Source organism: Paramormyrops kingsleyae, chromosome 7 (genome assembly GCF_048594095.1).
Source record: "Paramormyrops kingsleyae isolate MSU_618 chromosome 7, PKINGS_0.4, whole genome shotgun sequence".
NCBI lineage: Eukaryota > Metazoa > Chordata > Actinopteri > Osteoglossiformes > Mormyridae > Paramormyrops > Paramormyrops kingsleyae.
Genome location: NC_132803.1, coordinates 34,044,255 through 34,066,672, shown reverse-complemented (window position 1 = coordinate 34,066,672; position 22,418 = coordinate 34,044,255). Strand labels below are relative to the sequence as shown.

Genomic DNA, 22,418 nt, shown 5'->3' with positions numbered 1-22,418 from the left:
AGCAGGGAAACCCAGACTTCCCTCTCCCCGGCCACTTCATCCAGCTCCTCTGGGGGAATCCCGAGGCGTTCCCAGGCCAGCCGAGAGACATAGTCCCTCCAGCGTGTCCTGGGTCTTCCCCGGGGCCTCCTCCCAGTGGGACATGCCCGGAACACCTCACCAGGGAGGCGCCCAGGAGGCATCCTAATCAGATGCCCGAGCCACCTCATCTGACTCCTCTCAATGCGGAGGAGCAGCGGCTCTACTCTGAGTCCCTCCCGAATGACCGAGCTCCTCACCCTATCTCTAAGGGAGAGCCCAGCCACCCTGCGGAGGAAACTCATTCGGCCGCTTGCACTCGCGATCTCGTTCTTTCGGTCACTACCCACAGCTCGTGACCATGGGTGAGGGTAGGAACGTAGATCGACTGGAAAATCGAGAGCTTCGCCTTTTGGCTCAGCCCCTTCTTCACCATGACAGACCGATGCAGCGCCCGCATCACTGCGGACACCGCACCGATCCGCCTGTCCCCGACCCGGAGAGAGCATTCTACCCTTTTCCGGCTGAGGACCATGGTCTCGGATTTGGAGGTGCTGATTCTCATCCCAGCCGTTTCATACTCGGCTGCAAACTGTCCCAGCGAGAGCCGAAGGTCACGGTCTGATGAGGCCAACAGGACCACATCATCTGCAAAAAGCAGAGACCTAATCCTGAGGTCACCAAACCGGACACCCTCAGCGCCCTGGCTGCACCTAGAAATTCTGTCCATAAAAGTTATGAACAGAATCGGTGACAAAGGACAGCCCTGACGGAGTCCAACCCTCACCGGAAACAAGTCCGACTTATTGCCGCTCATGCGGACCAGACTCTGGCACCGGTCATACAGGGACCGAACAGCCCTTAAAAGGAAGCCCGGCACCCCATACTCCCGGAGCACCCCTCACAGGACTGCCCGAGGGACACGGTCGAATGCCTTCTCCAAGTCCACAAAACACATGTAGACTGGTTGGGCAAACTCCCATGAACCCTCCAGAACCCTGCGGAGAGTATAGAGCTGGTCCACTGTTCCACGGCCGGGGCGAAAACCACACTGCTCCTCCTGAATCCGAGGTTCGACAATCCAGCGGACCCTCCTCTCCAGAACCCCTGAATAGACCTTACCAGGGAGGCTGAGGAGTGTGATCCCCCTATAGTTGGAGCACACCCTCTGGTCCCCTTTCTTGAAGAGGGGGACCACCACCCCGGTCTGCCAGTCCAGAGGCACTGCCCCCGATGTCCACGCGATGCTGCAGATGCGTGTCAACCAAGACAGCCCTACAGCATCCAGAGTCTTCAGGAACTCTGGGCGGATCTCATCCACCCCCGGGGCTCGGCCACCGAGGAGCTTTTTAACCACCTCAGTGACCTCCGCCCCCGAGATAGGGGAGTCCACACCCAAGTCCCCATACTTTGCTTCCACATCGGAAGGCGTGTCGGTGGGATTGAGGAGGTCTTCGAAGTATTCCTTCCACCGACCCAAAACGTCCCGGGTTGAGGTCAGCAGCACCCCATCCCCACCATAAACAGTGTTGATGTTGCACCGCTTTCCCACCCGGAGCTGCCGGATGGTGGACCAGAATCGCCTCGAAGCCGTCCGGAAGTCATTTTCCATGGCCTCGCCAAATTCCTCCCGAACCCGAGTTTTTGCCTCAGCGACCGCCAAAGCCTTATCCCGCCTGGCCTGCCGGTACCCGTCAGCTGCCTCTAGAGTCCCACAGGCTAAATAGGCCCGATAGGACTCCTTCTTCAGCTTGACGACATCCCTCACCACTGGTGTCCACCAGCGGGTTCGCGGATTGCCGCCGCGACAGGCACCAACTACCTTACGGCCACAGCTCCGGTCAGCCGCCTCCACAATGGAGGCGCGGAACATGGCCCATTCGGACTCAATGTCCCCCGCCTCCCCCGGGACATGGGAAAAGTTCTGCCGGAGGTAGGAGTTGAAACTCCTCCTGACAGGGGATTCAGCCAGACGTTCCCAGCAGACCCTCACTATACGCTTGGGCCTGCCAGGCCTGGCCGGCTTCCTCCCCCACCAGCGGAGCCAACCCACCACCAGGTAGTGATCAGTTGACAGCTCCGCCCCTCTCTTCACCCGAGTGTCCAAGACATGCGGCCGCAAGTCCGACGACACGACTACAAAGTCGATCATCGAACTGCGGCCTAGGGTGTCCTGGCGCCAAGTGCACATATGAACACCCTTATGCCTGAACATGGTGTTCATTATGGACAATCCGTGGCGAGCACAGAAGTCCAACAACAGAACACCACTCGGGTTCAGATCGGGGGGGCCGTTCCTCCCAATCACGCCACTCCAGGTCTCACTGTCATTGCCCACGTGAGCATTGAAGTCCCCTAGCAGTACAAGAGAGTCCCCAGAAGGAATGCTCTCCAACACCCCTTCCAGAGACTCTAAAAAGGGTGGGTACTCTGAACTGCCGCTCGGCGCATAAGCGCAAACAACAGTCAGAACCCGTCCCCCCACCCAAAGACGAAGGGAGGCTACCCTCTTGTCCACCGCGGTAAACCCCAATGTACAGGCACCCAGCCAGGGGGCAATAAGTATGCCCACCCCCGCTCGGCGCCTCTCCCCGCAGGCAACTCCAGAGTGGAAAAGGGTCCAACCCCCTTTAAGGAGACTGGTTCCAGAGCCCAAGCCGTGAGTCGAGGTGAGCCCGACTATGTCTAGCCGGAATTTCACAACCTCGCGCACCAGCTCAGGCTCCTTCCCCATCAGAGAGGTGACATTCCATGTCCCAAGAGCTAGCTTCTGCAGCCGAGGATCGGACCGCCAAGGTCCCCGCCTTTGGCCACTGCCCAGCTCACAATGCACCCGACCCCTATGGCCCCTCCTACGGGTGGTGAGCCCATTGGAAGGGGGACCCACGTGCCTTGTTCGGGCTGTGCCCGACCAGGCCCCATGGGTATAGGCCTGGCCACCAGGCGCTCGCCATCGAGCCCCAACCCCAGGCCTGGCTCCAGGGGGGGGCCCCGGTGACCCGCGTCCGGGCAAGGGAAAACGTGTTTCCAAAATTTTTATCATCATATGGGGTCTTTTGAGCCGAACTTCCTCTGGTTCCTCACCCCGGACCTGTTTGCCTTGGGTGACCCTACCAGGGGCATAAAGCCCCGGGCAACTTAGCTCCTGGGATCACTGGAACACGCAAACCCCTCCACCACGATAAGGTGTCGGCTCCAGGAGGGGTAATACAGCCTTAATAGCCTAAATAAGGCTTTGTACAGTTCCATGGTGGCAACTGCCTGAAAACTCTCAAATTATTGTTAAAATATTATAGCTGTTCATACATTCAACTGAAAACAAGCATGATTCATTCATCAAAACATAACATGAACCAGCATAACCATCTTAGGTTCACACCATGAATCCGTGACTCACTCCCTAGCAAATACACTTTAAAGTTTCTCAGGTTCACCCAGCTGGCCTGATTCATACCTTAATGAAGGCCAGTCAGCCCAGTTGGGGTACGCTGGGTTTTATTAGCCTTGGCATTTCTGTGTTCGGAGCTAGTGATTGGTTACCATGGAGATTTAAAAGGTTCTCCAAACCCAGTTATCTTGTTCTGCCATCCTCTCATTTCTTGGGAATTCTACTGGAGCAGGTGCTGGGTGTTATAATATAATTATCTGTTGTTTTGTGATCAATCAAAAGTGAAATCCTTTTCCTTCACGGTTGTCTTGTGCCTTTATCTAAAATATAAGAATATTCTTAGAATATCAATAAAGTTTATATAATCTAATCTAATGACTAAAACATCACGATTACACTATTAAACATCACAGCTGACAAATACATTGTTCTCTGTACCTAATGCATGTCACTAGCAGCTGGACTCCATCTGCATCTACTCACACATAGTGTAGTGAATTCAGATTAAACTTACAAGTCAGAATTTGGCTGTTGCAATCAACCAGACCTCACTTCTGTAGGCCCTTTGTGAACTCAAGACTATGGAATGAAGTAACTTTCCAAAGATAATCTTATTCCTGTTTTGTCAATTATATACCTGGTTTGTAGCCCAGGCAACCTGAAATACCCCAGGTAACCTAAGCCAATTGCTCCAGGAATGTCTGATGCTGCTTTCTCATAATAATAATGTAATAATAATAATAATAATAATAAACAAACAAACAAACGTATGTTGCTTTGGACAAAAGCTGGTTTGGGATATAAATCTCAGGAACCAGCAGGCAGAAGACCTGGCGTTATAGATGGATGGCCCAGTTTTATTGGTCATGGGCCTAGTTAGATCCGATCAATTGGGGCTATTTTAGGTGCCAGTAAATGAGTATATTACCAGGTTTGCTGTTCATCATTTCTGCTAAGAGAAAATCTGTGGGGTGGAAAGTTAGTGTCACTACAAGAAACAACTGGACCTACTGTCTTCGGTTACTCCAGTCATTCCAGCACCAGTCATTCCAGCACCAGTCATTCCAGCAGGAAACAAAGCAGGAGAAGGTAGCCGAATGCTGTGACTCACAAAGACTTAAACTGTACACAGTCAGCAGAAGTACTTCAGCAGTCACTTCTGGCTCCCTGAGGTCCCTGGAGCTCCCAGTGTAAAATGCCTCCATCATCTTTGTCACTGTTCAAAAATCAAGACTTTATTGTCACATGCAGCATAAGCTATAAGTTACACTATACAATGAAAAGCTTATGCTACGTGTCCTTCTGACTCTGTAACACAATAGTACAACTATGTGAATACCTAAACACCGTAGAGTGCACAGGCACCTACGGGCAAGTTGGTGACTCTAATTAACCTCAGCATGTTTTTGGACTGTGGGGGGAAACTGGAGTACCTGAAGGAAACCCCATGACAACACAGAGAACATGTGAAATCCACACCCATGGTCCCACATGTGCTAACTACTGCACCACTGTGCTGTCCTGCTTGTCATCATAAGAATCTTAATATCAGAATGGATACTATTTTAATCTCTTTATTTTCTGTCTGTGTGTATGTCTCACCACCATTTATTATATTATACATCGGAAGGTTACCACCCTAAATTTTAATGTTATTAACAGTTATTGTTTATATTGCAAATGCTGTGCTGGTCACTACTATGGTGATTATGCTGCACATTTTTGAGTGTTTTTAACAACTTAGAAAACAATTAAAATTTTTAAAAAGAGTTAATAACTGCTTCAGTTTGACTTTTGTATACAGTGTAACTCGCGGTGGCCTTTATGTCAGTTACAACAATACTTCTCAATACGGTCCTTGGGGACACACAGCCAGTCCACAATTTTGCTCCCTTCCAGCTCCCTACCAGAGCTGAAAGTGAGCAAAAATGTGAACTGTCTGTGGGTCCCTGAGGACCAGACTGGGAAATACTGAGTTACAAACTGGTCACGGCTGCATGTGCCAATTATTTCCCAATCTGTTTTCATGTATTTGAGAAACCAGTTTGGCTGCTAAACAATTCCCAAGTTCCTCTTTTCTGCAAATTAATGGCGTCTTCAACGAATTACGTTCAATCAAAGACCACAGGATTTAAACTGATCCCCTGGGCAGTCACCCATTCTTTCAAAATGGCTGCAGTAGTGTTCAGTGTTCATTCCCCTCAATGCTGTTCATGGACTAAGCTCATGGATCATATGAGGACTAATGGCATATGTCTGAAAAATTGCTTTACACCAAAAATAAAAAAAAACACAAGGCAATAATGAATGAATAAATAAATAACCTGTAGAAATAGTGCAGCTTTTAACCAGGGCTGTGCGGCGGGTTTGGTTGTACATTATCTCAGTTTAGAAATATTCGTGTGAACAGCTGACAGTGAAAGCAGTAGGTATGTGAAGTACAGTGTAAGGCAGTTCTTTATCATTACCATTTGTTAAATGCAATTGATGCATAAAGTAACCAATGCAGATAGCTGGTAAACTTGTGAATTAGATTTTTCAATGGAATCCCAAAGGGGGGTAATGACTTAAAAATATATTGAAGATTCTGATGACATGAGGAAAGAAGTTGTTACACACAATGTACACTAAGACAGAGGGCAGCAAGATAGATAATTTCATATAGAATGCAAAGGCTTTTTTATTCAAAGGAGAAAAACTATTTATTCTAAAACTTTGGTGTATTTTATGTATAACAGCTATACAGTACCTTGAATAATAAACAAGATTTCTGTTACTTCAAATTCATTTCATTTTAACTGACAAAAAAGCATCCATTTTAGTTTTCATTCTTTACATTTATTAATATTCCAAACTGTACATAACTGGGAAGTGTTTCATTCTGTTGCTTTCATAACACAATGTTCCACGTCCATGTCTGAACATCTTAGGTTGACCTTTAAGGGATTACTTGGCCAAGCTGAAGGACGCCCCGCAAACACAAACCCTGAATCAGCAGAATGGAATTTTTCATTATTAAACAAATATTACTGACTGTGCAAATCACAGCCCTCCTCTTTATATTGGGGCATCGCTTGAGGGACTTTACCATTTTACACTGACTTGCTCAGAGATCTTTACTACTTCCAGAATGAAAGCTGTTCTCTTTCTTGTTTTCGGCCTTTTGGCCATTGCAAATGGCAAGATTTTCTCTCGGTGTGAGTTGGCACAGAAACTCGAGGCTTCAGGAATGGATGGGTATCATGGATACAGTCTGGCAGATTGTAAGTTGGCAAATTCCTCTTTATACATCTTACACAGTAGTTAGCTGTTTGAGTCATTTGGGAATGCAAATGCTAATGCCAAATTTTATTATTATCTGTTTATGTTTCAATAATAAATTTGTTTGATTTTGCCCAGGGATCTGTTTGGTCCAATGGGAGTCAGACTACAACACAGAAGCTATCGACCATGACAGTGATGGATCAACGGACTATGGCATTTTCCAGATCAACAGCCGCTGGTGGTGCAACAATTACCAGACACCTACGTCCAATGGTTGTGGTATCGACTGTAGTGGTGAGTAGAACAAATCCTCATCAACTGTAGTAAGGAGTGAGGAAAATACCATGATAGAAAAATGCACACCAACCAGCCAGGTTTTAATAGTGAGCATAAGATGATAGATAAGAGAATGCTTTGGGTTTTCAAATATTTAATCAGCTCACATTTTCATTTGTACTGCACCTTCAAATGTGCACCAGATAACATTGTCTTATTTGGTCTTTGTTTTGCAGAACTGCTGTCTGACAACATTGACGTAGCCATCCAGTGCGCCAAGCGTGTGGTCAGAGACCCCAATGGCATGGCTGCTTGGTAAGAATGCATACAGTCCCTGTCTGGTTAGCATTAAGTTTAGCTGAATCTGTTGATGAGTGACATAGCATTTTCTATGGATTCCACAAACTCACGTCAGCTTTTGATCTATCGAATTCCGCTCCTGATGTAGGGCAGAGGCTTTCAGATTTGTGTTGTTTTTATGTTTCCTCCAGTCCTGAGATCTCTTGATAATTTGTGTCATTTTGATCGTCAGGTATGGCTGGGACTCACACTGCCGTGGTCGTGACCTGAGCTCCTACGTTGAAGGCTGTGGAGTGTGAAGCATACTCCCTGTTATGAGAAGACTACCACCTTCTTACCCTCTGATTTTAAATGGTTGTATTCTTCATACACTTAGCAAAGGATTAATCAGTGATGCATAGGTGAATAAATCAGTCCAGTGAAGAGAAAGTCACAATTTTACAATCTTACCTACTACTCACAATCAAACTATCTTGCTGAAAAGAAAGAAGCAAAATATGATTAAATGTTGACTAAAACCACATGTCAGATGATTGTCTTGCTTTATCGGCTGTTGATTCGTTCCAGCTGTTCCTCATTTGCTGTGTTTGAGCGTTGGTTCTGATTTTGCCAATCAGTGTCCTCCCTCCCATTTTGATAAATCCACCCATTCTTAAATAAAGTCCCTATTGCTTCCTCTTATAACTGTGACTTGTGATTGATTCTATTTGCCATCCTGTCCAGAGTCTTACTAAACGTTGTGGATGTAGCTGCAATGGAATGTCAGCCAGTGGAGGGCATGTGCAAACCATCCCTATGTGTCACGGGGAGAAAATGCAAACTCCACACAAAGAGTTAAGACAGGATTCAAACAGGCATGAAACAATGCGACAAACCACTGAACCACTGCACAAGGGCCAGTATTGTGCTAAAATTGCCAAATGTCAACAAATATTTGCCTAATTGTTCGTTTGGAGACTTCAGATAAGATTCAGAGAGGACCTTATACTTGCTTGGCTAGCAGGTGGTTTGAGTATTTCCTTCCTCTGATTGCCCTTTAAAGGAGATTTTAAGATTTCATTTAGTTCTTCTAAATGTGTGCAGTATTGAGCAAAAGTCATTGTTGTGCCTGTAGGTTCATCACTTTTAAAGTTATGAGAATTACTTGCATACAGTTCTGAAGCAATTTGGGGGTATGGGGGGCTACTTTGATAAATTGCAAATGAACTTTTCCCTAATTTGATGTTTTTGTGATTCTACTCCCCTGGTGCACAATCAAGTCTTCACTTATTTCCTCCAGCTAACATGTTCCTCATTTTACCTGAATAATTGCAAACTTTGCCCCCCCCCCCCCCAATACAGAGCCCTCCCCTTTAAATTCTGGCATTACATAAAAGGTGGTTTACAGTAAGTTGACCTATTCAGATGTCTCCACTCTTCACAAAATGAAATTGTTCATGTTTGTCGTTTCTGTCCTGCTGGTAACGGCAAGTGCTAAGATTTTTGAGCGATGTGAGTTGGCGCGGAAACTCAAGGCTTCAGGTTTGGATGGGTACCGTGGGTACGGTTTGCCTAACTGTAAGTGTAACAGTTTCACTTTACCTTGTCACATTGTTTGTATGTTCCTCGGGATCTACTTTTACAATTCTGAAGCTCTAAGCTGCTCATAGTTCTTGCTGTTGTTTGTATGTGCCACGTTATGGACTGACACCCCATCCAAGGTATCTGCTGCATTCTCTTGCATTTTCTGAAATAGACTTGGTCATCATAGCCATGTATTGGTCACTGGTTATGCAAAATGATTGTACAGATAAATGGATGAATTTCCTTCCAAAGTGCTACATAAAGGGAATAATTTCATACTAGTAAGAAAAGAAGCATATGGCTGAAAAATCAGCATTCTGCTGAGCCCTGTTACCTCACACCTCTGGACCAGGGTTCAAGTCTCTGCCATGGCTCCATGTGTGTAGAGTTTGCAAGTTCTCCCCATGCATGAGTGTGCTCAGCGTTGGGTTGGCGCCCCATCATGGATTGTCCCCTGTCTTGTGCCCATAGCCTCTGGGATATACTCCAGATCTCCCAAGACCCTGAATAGGATAAGTGGTTACAGAAATGACTAAAAAAGATGACAAAAAAATATACAAAAAACTCATGTATGTCTATCCATCTATTCGTCATCCACTTATCCTGATCATGGTGTCATGGATAAATTGTTGGTATTAAACTATTATTGATATTAATTAAATATTATTTGTGCTGCCATTTCCCAGGGGTCTGTTTGGTCAAATGGGAGTCTAAGTACAACACATCTGCCACCAACCGAAACTCTGATGGCTCAACCGATTACGGCATCTTCCAGATTAACAGTCGCTGGTGGTGCAACGACACTAAAACCCCTCGTGCCAAGAATGGCTGTGGCATCAGTTGTAAACGTAAGTAAAGACATTCATCATGTGCAGTAGGATTAGACGGGTGGTATGTCATTCATTCATTCATTCATTCATTCATTCATCCATCTTCCAGCCACTTACCCAATACACAGTCACAGGGGACCCTGAAGTCTATTGTACCCCATTCTGTCTTGAGATCAAGACTCAAGATCATTGAAACTTAATATCAAGGTCATGAGAAATGGGGCACTTGACACACTGGGCTCCCTGAAAGGCTTGTGTTGTCAAATAATTTAAAGGCTCTCTTTTTAGTACACCTCTACATGTGACTCTTGTTACTTCTAAGAGTGAGAAAATCTAACCCGTATATTCAATGACATGAAATTTTTTGACTAGAGTGCATGGGCCAGAGTGTGGTTCAGTGAGTAGGATGCTGATTTTGGAAGGTCGCTGGTTCAAATCATGAGGATAGTAGAGTGATTTCACCACTCTTGTGCAAGGCCCTTATTCCCAGTTACTCTAGGGCCTGGGTGCTTTCTCAAATATATGTTGCTTTGGACTGTCTGCTGAATAATTAAAAATGCATGTGTATATTACACCTTCAATGACCTGACTGACAACATGTCCCCTGGTCATTCTCCTGCAGAACTGCTGACTGACGACATTGACGTCGCCATCACATGTGCAAAGCGTGTGGTCAGCGACCCCAAAGGGATGGCAGCCTGGTAAGAGTTAGAGTCTGATTAGCACAACCGGTGGAACAATATTCAGTTTTTATTGTCTTTCTGAATTATGCGGGTATGGAGTCCCACACATTATATATTCAAGTTTTATTGTCACATACGTAACACAGTGAGCCTCTTCTGTTACACTAACATAGAATTTGCATTATCATTGCTGTTCTGACAAACCTCTGCGTTATGTTCCATCATCCCTTTGCTAATTTGTGTCATATCGGCCATCAGGGTGGCCTGGCGGAATCGCTGCCAGAGGCGCGACCTGAGGCAGTACACTGCAGGCTGTGGGGTCTGAATCAAACGCCCAGGAGCCAGAACATGCCCGGCGCGGGGCTCCTTGCTGAAACTGAAGATGAATATTTTCTTCAAACCACTTGTGGGGCCACTGCATGAAAATGATTAGACTTTCTTAAACATATTTGAAGAGTCACTGTCACTTTGAGTAATGACATATCAATAAAGGGTGAAGTTAACATGTTTACCCAGTGGGTGGCAGTAATAGGCCATGGTGTGTGTAACCTAGCAACGGCAATCAAGAATACATGAATGATTCATCACATGGTGAAGTATGGCTTATCAAAGATGTTTTTTTAAATGGTGCTTGCCAACCTATGATCTTGCCTTCTCACTGCTTTCTAATACTTTATTTATTTTTCCAAAAATACATTAAAAAAATGTTAATCTTACTGGATTCAGCTGACTTTAGGTTTATTTTGGCTTCATTATAAAACAATCACACTGAACAATCCATTTAACGTATCCTGTTATATACTTCATATGCTCTTTAATCTTGTCACATTGACACAAGTGTCATGACAGCTACATTTTATAATGAATAATTTAACTGGCAAAGAAAATTACAATTCTTATCAGGTTACTTTCACTTCAAAGGGTTTGAAATACATGGATATATTCATATTGGAGATAATGGAAATACCACATTAATATTAACACCTAAAATTGGAGCCAACTGACACCTTCAGACCAGCTTCGCTCCTTCTGCCATACAAGTGTCACAACTCCGATCATACAGGTTAAGTGCTTTTTTTGGGGGTGGGGTGTAGCCTTAGCCCCTGTGCCTGTAATTGGAAAGTCGCCAGTTCAAGCCTGGCCTTGCCACATCTGCAGGTCCTTCAGCAAGGCCCATAACCCTGGATGCTGCTATGGGTGGCTGCCCTTTGCCGTCAAGCCTCCTCTCACCTGCAGAGAGCAAGTTGGGGGAGGATAAAGAGAATTTCCCCATAGGAATCAATTATCATCATCATCATCACCAGGACAAGGTGTGTGACAGAAGACCTCAACCCATCCATCATATCAGGTATTCTGCCTCTTGGCCTTTGAGGCAAACAGTCCCAACACTGCCGGAAACAGGGTTTAGAGTTAGATGGTAACACCATTCTGGCCAGGATGACCCAACAGCATTGGTGCGTATAGAATGATTGGAAAAGAGCAGAAATAAACCCCTATCATCCTTTAAACCTGCAAACCCAATCCAACTACCCATGCTATACAAAAGACAATCAACTTATTCAAATTGCATTACATATAAAACAATCTATACTGAACATAAGAAGAACCTCTCTAATTGAATCCAGCCCAGATCAGGCTAAATTCCCTGTTTTATTAATCAGGGGCAAGTGTGACAACAAGGTCTTAACTGCAAAATTCCTAACTGCAAAAACTTGTTTACCCATAAGAAAAAAAACTTCATTCCAAATCTTTGCTCCATCTTTGTTTTCCATTTGAATGTCTGCACATCTTACCTTGGCCTGTAAGGGGTTCTAGAGTACTTAGTCAAACTCAAGGAGACGCCCTAAACACACACTTGGCACGAGTATGAGGAAATAGAATAGTATCAGAAATAAATGATTATTTGACTGTGCAAATCACAGCCCTCCTCTTTATATTGGGGCATCACTTGAGGGACTTTACCATTTTACACTGACTTGCTCAGAGATCTGTACTACTTCCAGAATGAAAGTTGCTGTCTTTCTTGTTTTCAGCATTTTGGCCATTGCAAATGGCAAAATTTTCACCCGGTGTGATTTAGCACGGAAGCTCAAGGCTTCAGGAATGGATGGATATAAAGGGTACAGTCTGGCAAACTGTAAGTATATAAATTCATCTATATACATCTTACATGTCAGCTGGCTAACTGCATCATTTTTGGGATGCCAATGTCAAATCTTGTTGAAAGGTACAGTTGACCAATTACTGTATGTTCATGTTCACATTCTGAATTTGTCTGGTTTTGCCATTTCCCAGGGGTCTGTTTGGCTAAATGGGAGTCAGACTACAACACCGCATCCATCAACCGGAACTCTGATGGATCAACGGATTATGGCATTTTCCAGATCAACAGCCGCTGGTGGTGCAATAATCATAAGACACCTACATCAAATGGTTGTGGTATCGACTGTAGTGGTGAGTAGAGAAGCCTCATCAAATACAATAAGGGTAGAGTGAAAGCTCATGATCTAAAGCAATCAGCCAGGTTTCAATAATGAGCATAAGATGAGAGATGAGAAGACTTTGGGTTTCATCAGCTCACATTTTCATTTGTACTGTGTGTTCAAATGTATAACTTTTTGCAGCACTCCAATCTGACAACATTGACGTAGCCATCCAGTGCGCCAAGCGTGTGGCCAGAGACCCCAATGGCATATCAGCTTGGTAAGAATGTTTACTGTCCCTTTCTGGCTAGCATGAAGTTTAGCTGAATCTGATGGGTAACTTGGCCTTTTACTGTACATGGATTCTGCCCATTCAAATTGGCTTTTGAGCTGATATAGGGAACAGGTTTTCAACTTTGTGTTTTACATGTTTACTGCAGTCCTGGGATCTGATTTGTGTCATTTTGATCATCAGGGTGGCCTGGAGGAATAAATGCAAGGGTAAAGACCTGAGCTCGTACGTTGCAGGCTGTGGGGTCTGAAGCACACTTCCTGTAGTGAGAAGACTATCACCAGAAAGCTGTTTGCTCTCTGATCCGTCATACAATTAACTAAGTGATTCGGAGGTGAATTGATCCATCCAGTGAGGAGAGTCATAATTTTACAATCTTGTTTAAAACAAAATAGGGAAAGAAAAATATGATTAAATGTTGACAAGAACCATGTGTCAGATTGTCATGCCTTATTACAAGCTGTTGATTTTGTTCTAGCTGTTCCTTAGTCCACTGTATTTCAACCTTTTTTGAGCCACGGCACATTTTTTACATTGAAAAAAATCCCACAGTACACCACCAACCTAAAATGTTACAAAATGACACTCTGTAGCCTAGTAATGACAAAATAGTCTCTCAATTTATTTATACTCACTCAGTGTGAAACCTGAGCCTGTTTGGTTGAACACAAAGCTGAGATCCTGGCAGGAACTGAAGACAGACACATGAAGCTCTTCCTCAACAGGTCTCAGTCTCTCTTTGTTTTTAGTTTTTATATGAGTCAGGCTTGAAAAACTCAGCTCACACAGATATGTTGTGGAAAATGGGAGTAATGCAGTGACCCCCCGCTTATTGTGGAAGTTACGTTCCACACTCATCAGAGATAGCTGAAAATCTGCGATATAGAAAGACCATATAAACATTTTTTTTATAGTTTAAGCCTTAAAACACCCCTCCCACACACTTTAAACACATGTGATATGTGGATGTCGGACTAAGGATATGAGTAACATAAAACTAATAATAATAATAAAATAATAATAATAATAATATGTAATGTATACGTATGTGATTCCACTTTAACGACGGCTTTATTCTGAGGTCATGCCACCCTTTTTTGACTAAAGGAAAGTGATGCAGTGGCTCTTATATTCTTTTCATCCTTCTTGATGTATCGTACCGTCGATTCACTCGAGCCATAATGGTGAGCGACGTCTGCGTAATGCTTTCCTTCCTGAAGCATATCCAGTTTTACCTTCTCCTGAATGGTCAAGGTCTTCCTCTGGCACTTAGGCTCACTACTACCAGAAGGCTTAGAAGATGCAGGACGCTTGGGAGCCATCGTAGGGCTAAAAAAAAACGAAAACAATCGGACCACAAGCAAGATACGCGATACGCAGGGAACTGTGACGGGTCAGGGAAAAATCCACGATATAGCAGGGGCGCGATAGCTGAACCACTGTATAGCAGGGGATCACTGTAATGTTGAAATATAGCTTTGTTTGTTTAGAATACATCACTATTACAGACACTCGACAATGGCATATTATTTGCAAATAATAATACATTTTCGAAAAAGTTGTGCCAGTGTGCCGCGGCACAGTGGTTGAAAATCACTGCCTTAGTCTTACTAAACTTTGTAGATTTAGATTATGAATATATCTACAGCAAGCTGGTTGCTCGATGCATCTTTCAGCTGTATATTGAGGGAAAACACCCTGGATGAAATGCCAGCCATTGCAGGGCACATGTACTGTATACAGCCACATCACATGGGGCCAAAATGCAAACTGCACAGAGGGCCAAGGCAGGATTCAAACCCCCCTCTGTGAAGATGTGAGGCAACACTGCTACCCAGCAGAGCTGTAGTCAAGACCGAGTCCAACTGAGAGAGACCGTCAAGACTAGGGCTGGAGGAAGAATCCTCTTCAAGATCGCTTACCTGTTTATAATTTTTGTGTGATGCTAGAGCCACGGTATATCTTCCATTTTAAGATCCACATTGCACTATTTAGAAACAAAAAGCAAGTGCAGTGAAACATCACTGTAGGATCAAACTAGGCCACATCTACTTTCAGTATAGTCATTTCACTTGATATTGCACTTGACACTCTCCAAAGACAAAACAGCATGTTACCCCCACCCATAGGGGGTTGTACCAACGAGAGTTATGAAATTTATAAAAAATTTCTGTTAAATGTTTGTATGATTTCAATTATAAAGCCATGCTACAAAGTATATTAACCTTTCTGCATTTGCTCATCCTCACTGGGTCCCATTGTGTAAAATCTATCATTATCCGTTATGCACTGGAATTCACTATTGCGCAAGATTCATAAGGAAACCTAAAGAAAGAATGTTGAATGTTGTGTTTACAATTGCTGCAGCATCTCAGTAATAACTGGAATACAACATACAACATATTTTCTGGCTCTTCAAACATTTGTACTACAGAGCAGTAAATTTACAAAAAACATGCTATCAGGGGATTACCGGTAGCAAATTTGTGCAGAATGACATGAACTGACTGTGTCCCTAATCTGCATACTGTACATGCCATTCACTGTCCTTTTTGTTGTACAGAAGTCCATTGTTGCGCTTGAGAAATATGAGAGGGGAGCATTTCTGATCCTGGATTTGCTCTATGGACCCCATATGAAATTCCTCCAGCACTAAAAACTCTTTGAACTGCTGCTGAAGATGCAGGGACAGGCAGCACGTACACAGCAACATGCAAATGTTCAGAACAGAAGCATGCAAATGTGGATTCAAAAAATAAATAAATAAAGTCAGCAGTCAAGACCAATTAGAATATTTGGAGGAACCAAAGGCCAAGACTGAGACAAATCCAAGTGCTATACCAATGAGACGAGTCCTAAGACTGAACTGGAGTATTACAGCCCTGTTACCCACTGAGCCATCACGCTGGCCACAGTATTGCATCAAAATGACCATAAATGCTGAAAGATTTTTACCCTTCTAATTGCTCATTCGGAGACTTTGGATAAAACTCAGAGAGGATGTTGCACTTGTACAGCTGCCTCGTGATACTTGACTAGCAGGTGGTTTGAGTCTTTCCTTCCTCTGATTGCCCTTTACAGGAGATTTTAAGATTTCGTAAGTTCTTCTAAATGTGTACAGTTTTGAGCAAAACTCATTGTTGTGTCTGTAAGTCTATCATTTTTTAAAGCATGAGAACAATTACATGCATCAGTTGTCAAGAATTTGGGGGTGCATTACTTTGGTCTGAAAATACATACAAAATGTAAACAAACTTTGTGGTTCTTCCCTAATACGATGTTTTTGTGATTCTAGGCCTATGGTACAAAATCAGTCCTTTACTTATTTCCTCCCACTGTGGAAGAACAGTATAAGGAATTAGCATATTCCTTGTTTTACTTTTAAAATTGTAAACTTTGCCCCCCTCCCCCAATACAGAGCCCTCCCCTTTAAATTCTGAGATTATGTAATAAGCGGTTTACCCATCCAGATGTTTCCACATTTCTCAAAATGAAAGTGTTTGTGGTCTTTCAAACAGGGGAAGTTGGCTAGTCCCCCCCCACCCCATGACCTAGGTTGAAATAAACAAACTTTACTAACTTACTAATGAAGGAACCTTACAAGTGTTTAACTGCAAAATTCTTAATTGCAAAAGGTTTTTTACCCAGAGAGGGAAAAAAAGTCATTACAAAACTTTGCTGTCATGCCACAGTTTTCCATTGGAATGTCTGCACGTCTTACCTTGGCCTTTAAGGGGTTTTAGAGTACTTGGTCAAACTCAAGGACATGCCCTAAACACACACCTGACATGAGTATGAGATAATAGAAGAGCGTTTCTCATTATCAGAAATAAACAATTATCTGACTGTGCAAATCAAAGCCCTCCTCTTTATATTGGGGCATCGCTGGAGGGACTTTATCAATTTACATTGACTTGCATAGAAATTGTTACAGTTCTAGAATGAAAATACTTTTCTTTCTTGTTTTTGGCCATTACAAATGGTAAGGTTTTCTCTCGGTGTGAGTTAGCATGGAAACTCAAGGCTTCAAGAATGGATGGGTATCAGGGGTACAGTCTGGCAAACTGTAAGTATACAATCTTCTCCCTATACAACTTACACAGCAATTGGCTGGTTGAGTCACTTGAAAATGCCCAGATCAAATTTTGTTGCTTGGTACAGTTGACCAGTTACTACCTGCTCATGTTCATTCTGAATTTATCTGGATTTGCCCTATTCCAGGGGTCTATCTAAATGGTCATCAGCCCACAACACTGCAGCCACCAACCAAAACCCTGATGGATCAATGAAATATGACATCTTCCAGGTCAACAGCCGCTGTTGGTGCAATATTCACCAGACACGTACACCAAATGCTTGTGGTATCTTTTGTAGTGGTGAGTAGACGTGTCACGCCCAGCTCCATACGATCCTCGTGTGTGCCACGCCCCTTCATTACCTCGTGTCAATTCCCGATGGTGATCACCTGTGTCCTGTTATGTTTGACTAGTCCTGTGTATATTAGTCCGCGTCTCCCTCGGTTTCCCAGATCTGTCATTGTCCTCTATGGCTGTGAGTTCTCGTCCGTGCCTGTTTGACCTGTTTGTGCCACGAAATAAACCCCGTTCACCCGTCAGTCCGGCTGCTCTCAACCAGCTAGGTTTTAATAGTGAGTTTGTATGAGAAGGGAAGATCTTGGGATCACATCTTCATTGGTACTGTGCCTTCAAATGTGCAATGCAACGGTCTTTGGTCATTGTTTTGCAGAACTGTCGTCTGACAATATTGATGCATCTGTCATCATGTAATATATATATATATATATATGTCCTCCTGAGAGGTATATTATATATATATATATATATGTATATATGTATATATATATATGTGTGTATGTGTGTATATATATATATATATATATATATATATATATATATATATATATATATATATATAATGTCCTCCTGAGACCTAAGGAAAAAAGTATCCTTCAATTTTAGGTTATTTGTCTTTGGAGGAAATAAGACATCTTACAATTTAGATTTTTTCAAATTAATTTTTATTTTTAATTTCACAGCATGTCCTATTTAGTGTACAACAGGAATAAATACGTTTCTTTACATCAGTGAAAAGATAGATGCAAAAACAAAATGTCCACTACAATGGACATAAATGAATGGGTGGGGTCTCAGGAGGATATAAGTCAGTTGAGCTGTCAAATTCTGCTCCTGATGGGGAGAGGGTTTTTGCATATTTACTACTGTTCTGGGATCTCTTAACGATGTGTCATTTTGATCATCAGGAATGGCTGGAACTCAAATGGCCGTGACCTGAGCTCATACTGTACATTGAAGGCTGTGTGGTCTGACGCACGCTGCAGTGTGATTACCACCACAAAGCTTCTAGCATTCTGCATTTTCAATGGTTGTCTTCACTGAAATCCTTCATTAATTTTATGAAGCAGAAGTGAACACATCCATCCAGTGAGGAGACAATGTTACAATCTTGCTTATTATTTGCTGTCCATATATTAAACATGATTAAATGTTGACTAGAACCATGTCAGATGGTCATGCCTCATTACTGACTGATTTGTTCCAGCTGTTCCTCATTTGTGCTGTTTGAGCATTTGTTCTCACAACAATTGGTACTGTTCTTGTCCATCTTGACAGTTGGTGTCCTCCCATTTTGAGCAATCCACCCATTTGTAAATGGTTCCTATTCCTTCTCCTATCTCTGTTTCATGTGAATCTGTCCAGAGTCCCTATAAGCTTTGTGGATGTAGCTGTGTTGGAATGTGTGCAATCCCATGTGTCAGGGAGAGAACACAAACTCCACACAGGTGTGTTCCATTTACCTTTCGAATTGTTAATTGCCCACCCAACAATACAGAGCCCTCCCCTTAAATTCTAGGATTGCATAAAAGGTGGTTCAAGGTGTTTTTGTGGTTCGAGGCCTATGACACAATCAAGCCTTCACTTATTTCCTCCCATTGTGTAAGAACAGTACAAGGAACTAACATGTTTCATATTTCATTTCCGTAATTATAAACTTTGTCCACCCAACAATACAGAGCCTTCCCCTTAAATTCTAGGATTGCATAAAAGGTGGTTCACAGTACGTCGACCCACTTGGACGTCTCCTCGCTTCTCAAAATGAAAGTGTTTGCGCTTTTCATTTCTGTCCTGCTAGGAACAGCAAGTGCTAAGGTTTTTGAGCGATGTGAGTTGGCGCGGAAACTCAAGGCTTCTGGGTTGGATGGGTACCATGGGTACAGCTTGCCTAACTGTAAGTGTAACAGTGTCACATCCTGCCACAAGATTCAACTGCCTTCACTTGTGCTTCTTGAAACAGGCTTGAAGGTCATCAAGGCCAAGCATTGGTCATTGGTTATGTAAAATGGATGTATAGATGAATGGATGTATTTCCAAAGTGCTGTATAAAGGGAATGATTCTATACTAGTAAGTTGTCTACGGCTGAAAAATCTTTGAGAAACATGTATGTTTATCCATCTGTTCACCAACTTATCCTGATGTTTGGTATTATAGTCCGATTGCTGGTCTTGAACTATTGTTTACAAAATATTATTTGTGCTGCCATTTCCCAGGGGTTTGTTTGTCCAATTGGGAGTCAAGTTACAACACTGCAGCCACCAACCGGAACTCTGATGGATCAACTGATTATGGCATTTTCCAGATTAACAGTCGCTGGTGGTGCAACGACTTCAAGACTCCTCTTGCCAAGAATGCTTGTGGCATCAACTGTAGCCGTAAGTAGAAACATCATAAGCACTATAGTTTGAGTGGTATATCCATCCATCCATCCATGCATCTTTTCATCCATCAATCTTGCAGCCTGTTGTACCCCATTCTGCCTGAGGTCAATGTAAAACTTAATTTCAAAAGCATGATGGAATAATAAATGCCAACCTACCAATTTTGAGTAATAACGAAGCAGCTGACAAGATGGGCTCCATGAAAGATGTCTCATTTTAGTGAACTTTTGTGATTCTTGTTACTCATAAGTAAGAGAGAACCTCAATCCTGTATTTGCTCATATCTTGGGTGTGAATGGTATGAAATTATTTGAGTAGAGTGCATTGGCCAGTGTCTGTCTCAGCAGATTAGGATGAGGAGTTTGGAAGGTCGCTGGTTCAAATCATGAGGATGGTAGAGTGATTTCACCACTCTTGTGTAAGGCCCTTAGTCCCAGTTACTCTAGGGCCTGGGTGCTTTCTCAAAGATCTGTTGCTTTGGACTGTCTGCTGAATAATTAAAAATGCATGTGTATATTACACCTTCAATGACCTGACTGACAACATGTCCCCTGGTCATTCTCCTGCAGAACTGCTGTCTGACGACATTGATGTAGCCATCACGTGTGCCAAGCGTGTGGTCAGAGACCCCAATGGCATGGGAGCCTGGTAAGAATTAGATTGTATCTGATTTACACACCCAATGGAACAATACTTTTTTGTCTTTAATTATATGGATATGGAGTCGCCCATGTTATATACTTGTTTCAGGTTTTGTCAGATACTCATGTAACACAGTGCGATTCTTATGCCACAGTAACAGAACTTGCATTATCATTACTGTTGTGACAAACCTCTGCATTGTGTTCCATCGCCCCTTTGCTAATTTGTGTCATTTCGGCCATCAGGGTGGCCTGGCGGAATCGCTGCCAGGGTCGCGACCTGAGGCAGTACACTGCAGGCTGTGGGGTCTGAATCATACGCCCAGGAGCCAGAACATGCCTGTCGTGGGGCTCCTTGCTGAAGATAAACAGTTCCTTCAAACCACTTGTGGGGACACCACATAAAAAAGAAAATTATCAAACTTTCCTAAACGTGCTATATTTTAACAGCAGCTTTCAATAGTAACAGATCAATTAAGGATGAAGTTAATATGTTTACCCAGGGGGCGGCAGTAGTAGGCCAGGGTGTGTGTAACCTAGCAACAGCAATCAAGAATACAGTACATGAATATTCATCCCATGTTGAAGAATGACTTTCAAACGATTTTTGAAACTTTACAGCAGGGGTCACCAACCTTTTTGAAACTGAGAGCTACTTCATGGGTACTGAGCCATACGAAGGGCTACCAGTTTGAAACGCCCAAGATCCTAAACTTATCTAAACTTCATGTATAATAAACATGTTTTAAATGCTTTTTTTAGATACTGTCATTTTCAAATCCATATAAATGCAAATATGCTTAAAGAAGAATAACAACAGGATAAAATTAAATTTTAGACACTACTCACCGGTGAGTTGTGCTATTTTTAGAACAGGTCTGCGGGAGACTCTTGTGTTTTACTTGGGGGCATCCTGGTGCCCGCGGGCACCATGTTGGTGACCCCTGCTCTACGGGCTCTTTCTCGCCACCTCATTGCCTTTTAATAGTATATATACATATAATGTTAATCTTACTGGATTTCGAAAAACTTCAGGTTTGTGTTGGCCTCATTAAAAATAACACAGCATGTTGAACAATTCATTTAACATATCCCTTCATTTACTTCACATGCTCTTTAATTTAGTTACATTGTCTCAAGTGTCATGATAGTTATGTTTTATAAGGAATAATTTAACTGGCAAAAAAAATTATAATTCAGTGAGCAGATGTATCAGGTTATCTGACTGTGAAGGGTTTAAAATACATATGGAGACATACATTCATATTGGAGGCGTACAAAAGAAGGGAAACACTTAACAAGACATTAACATCAACACCTAAAAAGTAGGGTTAGCTGTCACCTTCAGATCAGCTTCACTCCTTCTGCTATACAGATTCTTTAACTGTGTATAGTGAGATAATGGGCCATTCTTCAAGAAGACAGGCTTCCAATTCCCCTGTGAATGAGGTGGAAATCTACTCCATAACATCTCATAAAGGTCCAGTGATTTTAGATCTGGTGAATGCGGAGGCTGTGAATGGCATTTGAGCTCATCTTGGTGTTTAATAAACCATTACAGTCTTATTCAGTAGAATTAATTATTACCCTAGGTGCATCTGATCCTGTACAATGACCTCATATTGCTTGGCCTTTATACAGTCATACAGAGTGATCATCAGACTCGACGACTCCTTTACAGTACCAGCATGCAGCCTGCACTCTGCTGTGACGGCATCCGTTGACTTTCTCCACATGTATACCCTTCTGGATGCTGCGTGATGAGTGATGACTCATCAGAGCATATTACTTTTTTCCCCAGAGGGCCCAAATTTTGGATATAACCAGAGGTGGAGATTTCAGGTCCAAAAAGTATAAATCCAGACCAGGATTTTGTCCACAATATACAGTTTTTCTAGAGACTGGGTCACATCTGTTCCCCTGGGCTTGTTAAACAATTCTTGACCAAGTTTTTGGCCTCTTTGGAACTCTGTGAACTAGCTTGT

General features: G+C 43.1%; 4 protein-coding genes across 4 annotated transcripts; all 4 read left to right on the top strand.

The window, feature by feature from the left end:
* Positions 1-5,314: 5,314 nt before the first annotated feature.
* On the top strand, positions 5,315-7,767 carry LOC111846288 (lysozyme C-like). The gene is made up of 4 exons (XM_023816340.2): positions 5,315-6,669; positions 6,806-6,964; positions 7,183-7,261; positions 7,479-7,767. Exons 1-4 carry the CDS (start codon positions 6,537-6,539, stop codon positions 7,543-7,545), a joined length of 438 nt encoding a protein of 145 aa, XP_023672108.2. The 5' UTR covers positions 5,315-6,536; the 3' UTR covers positions 7,546-7,767.
* Positions 7,768-8,621: 854 nt separating this feature from the next.
* LOC111846290 (lysozyme C II-like) lies at positions 8,622-11,043 on the top strand. The gene is made up of 4 exons (XM_072714789.1): positions 8,622-8,803; positions 9,496-9,657; positions 10,262-10,340; positions 10,581-11,043. Exons 1-4 carry the CDS (start codon positions 8,671-8,673, stop codon positions 10,645-10,647), a joined length of 441 nt encoding a protein of 146 aa, XP_072570890.1. The 5' UTR covers positions 8,622-8,670; the 3' UTR covers positions 10,648-11,043.
* Positions 11,044-11,194: 151 nt separating this feature from the next.
* LOC111841141 (lysozyme C-like) lies at positions 11,195-13,465 on the top strand. Its single transcript, XM_072714788.1, has 6 exons — positions 11,195-11,385; positions 11,481-11,670; positions 12,356-12,459; positions 12,618-12,776; positions 12,947-13,025; positions 13,221-13,465. Exons 2-6 carry the CDS (start codon positions 11,516-11,518, stop codon positions 13,285-13,287), a joined length of 564 nt encoding a protein of 187 aa, XP_072570889.1. The 5' UTR covers positions 11,195-11,385; positions 11,481-11,515; the 3' UTR covers positions 13,288-13,465.
* A 5,636-nt stretch (positions 13,466-19,101) lies between these two features.
* Positions 19,102-21,515, top strand: LOC111841134 (lysozyme C II-like). Its single transcript, XM_023806644.2, has 4 exons — positions 19,102-19,304; positions 19,625-19,786; positions 20,362-20,440; positions 20,680-21,515. The coding sequence occupies exons 1-4, from the start codon at positions 19,172-19,174 to the stop codon at positions 20,744-20,746; spliced, it is 441 nt and encodes a 146-aa protein (XP_023662412.1). The 5' UTR covers positions 19,102-19,171; the 3' UTR covers positions 20,747-21,515.
* Positions 21,516-22,418: the final 903 nt, after the last annotated feature.

Bases quoted from the DNA above. Each gene is read 5' to 3' on its own strand.
- LOC111846288 (XM_023816340.2), top strand. From the start codon at position 6,537: ATGAAAGCTGTTCTCTTTCTTGTTTTCGGCCTTTTGGCCATTGCAAAT. The intron at 6,670-6,805 runs GTAAGTTGGCAA...GATTTTGCCCAG, and splicing joins TGGATACAGTCTGGCAGATT to GGATCTGTTTGGTCCAATGG. The intron at 6,965-7,182 runs GTGAGTAGAACA...TTTGTTTTGCAG, and splicing joins TTGTGGTATCGACTGTAGTG to AACTGCTGTCTGACAACATT.
- LOC111846290 (XM_072714789.1), top strand. From the start codon at position 8,671: ATGAAATTGTTCATGTTTGTCGTTTCTGTCCTGCTGGTAACGGCAAGT. The intron at 8,804-9,495 runs GTAAGTGTAACA...GCCATTTCCCAG, and splicing joins TGGGTACGGTTTGCCTAACT to GGGTCTGTTTGGTCAAATGG. The intron at 9,658-10,261 runs GTAAGTAAAGAC...ATTCTCCTGCAG, and splicing joins CTGTGGCATCAGTTGTAAAC to AACTGCTGACTGACGACATT.
- LOC111841141 (XM_072714788.1), top strand. From the start codon at position 11,516: ATGGGTGGCTGCCCTTTGCCGTCAAGCCTCCTCTCACCTGCAGAGAGC. The intron at 11,671-12,355 runs GTATTCTGCCTC...TCTTGTTTTCAG, and splicing joins CAACCCATCCATCATATCAG to CATTTTGGCCATTGCAAATG. The intron at 12,460-12,617 runs GTAAGTATATAA...GCCATTTCCCAG, and splicing joins AGGGTACAGTCTGGCAAACT to GGGTCTGTTTGGCTAAATGG.
- LOC111841134 (XM_023806644.2), top strand. From the start codon at position 19,172: ATGAAAGTGTTTGCGCTTTTCATTTCTGTCCTGCTAGGAACAGCAAGT. The intron at 19,787-20,361 runs GTAAGTAGAAAC...ATTCTCCTGCAG, and splicing joins TTGTGGCATCAACTGTAGCC to AACTGCTGTCTGACGACATT. The intron at 20,441-20,679 runs GTAAGAATTAGA...TTCGGCCATCAG, and splicing joins CCCAATGGCATGGGAGCCTG to GGTGGCCTGGCGGAATCGCT.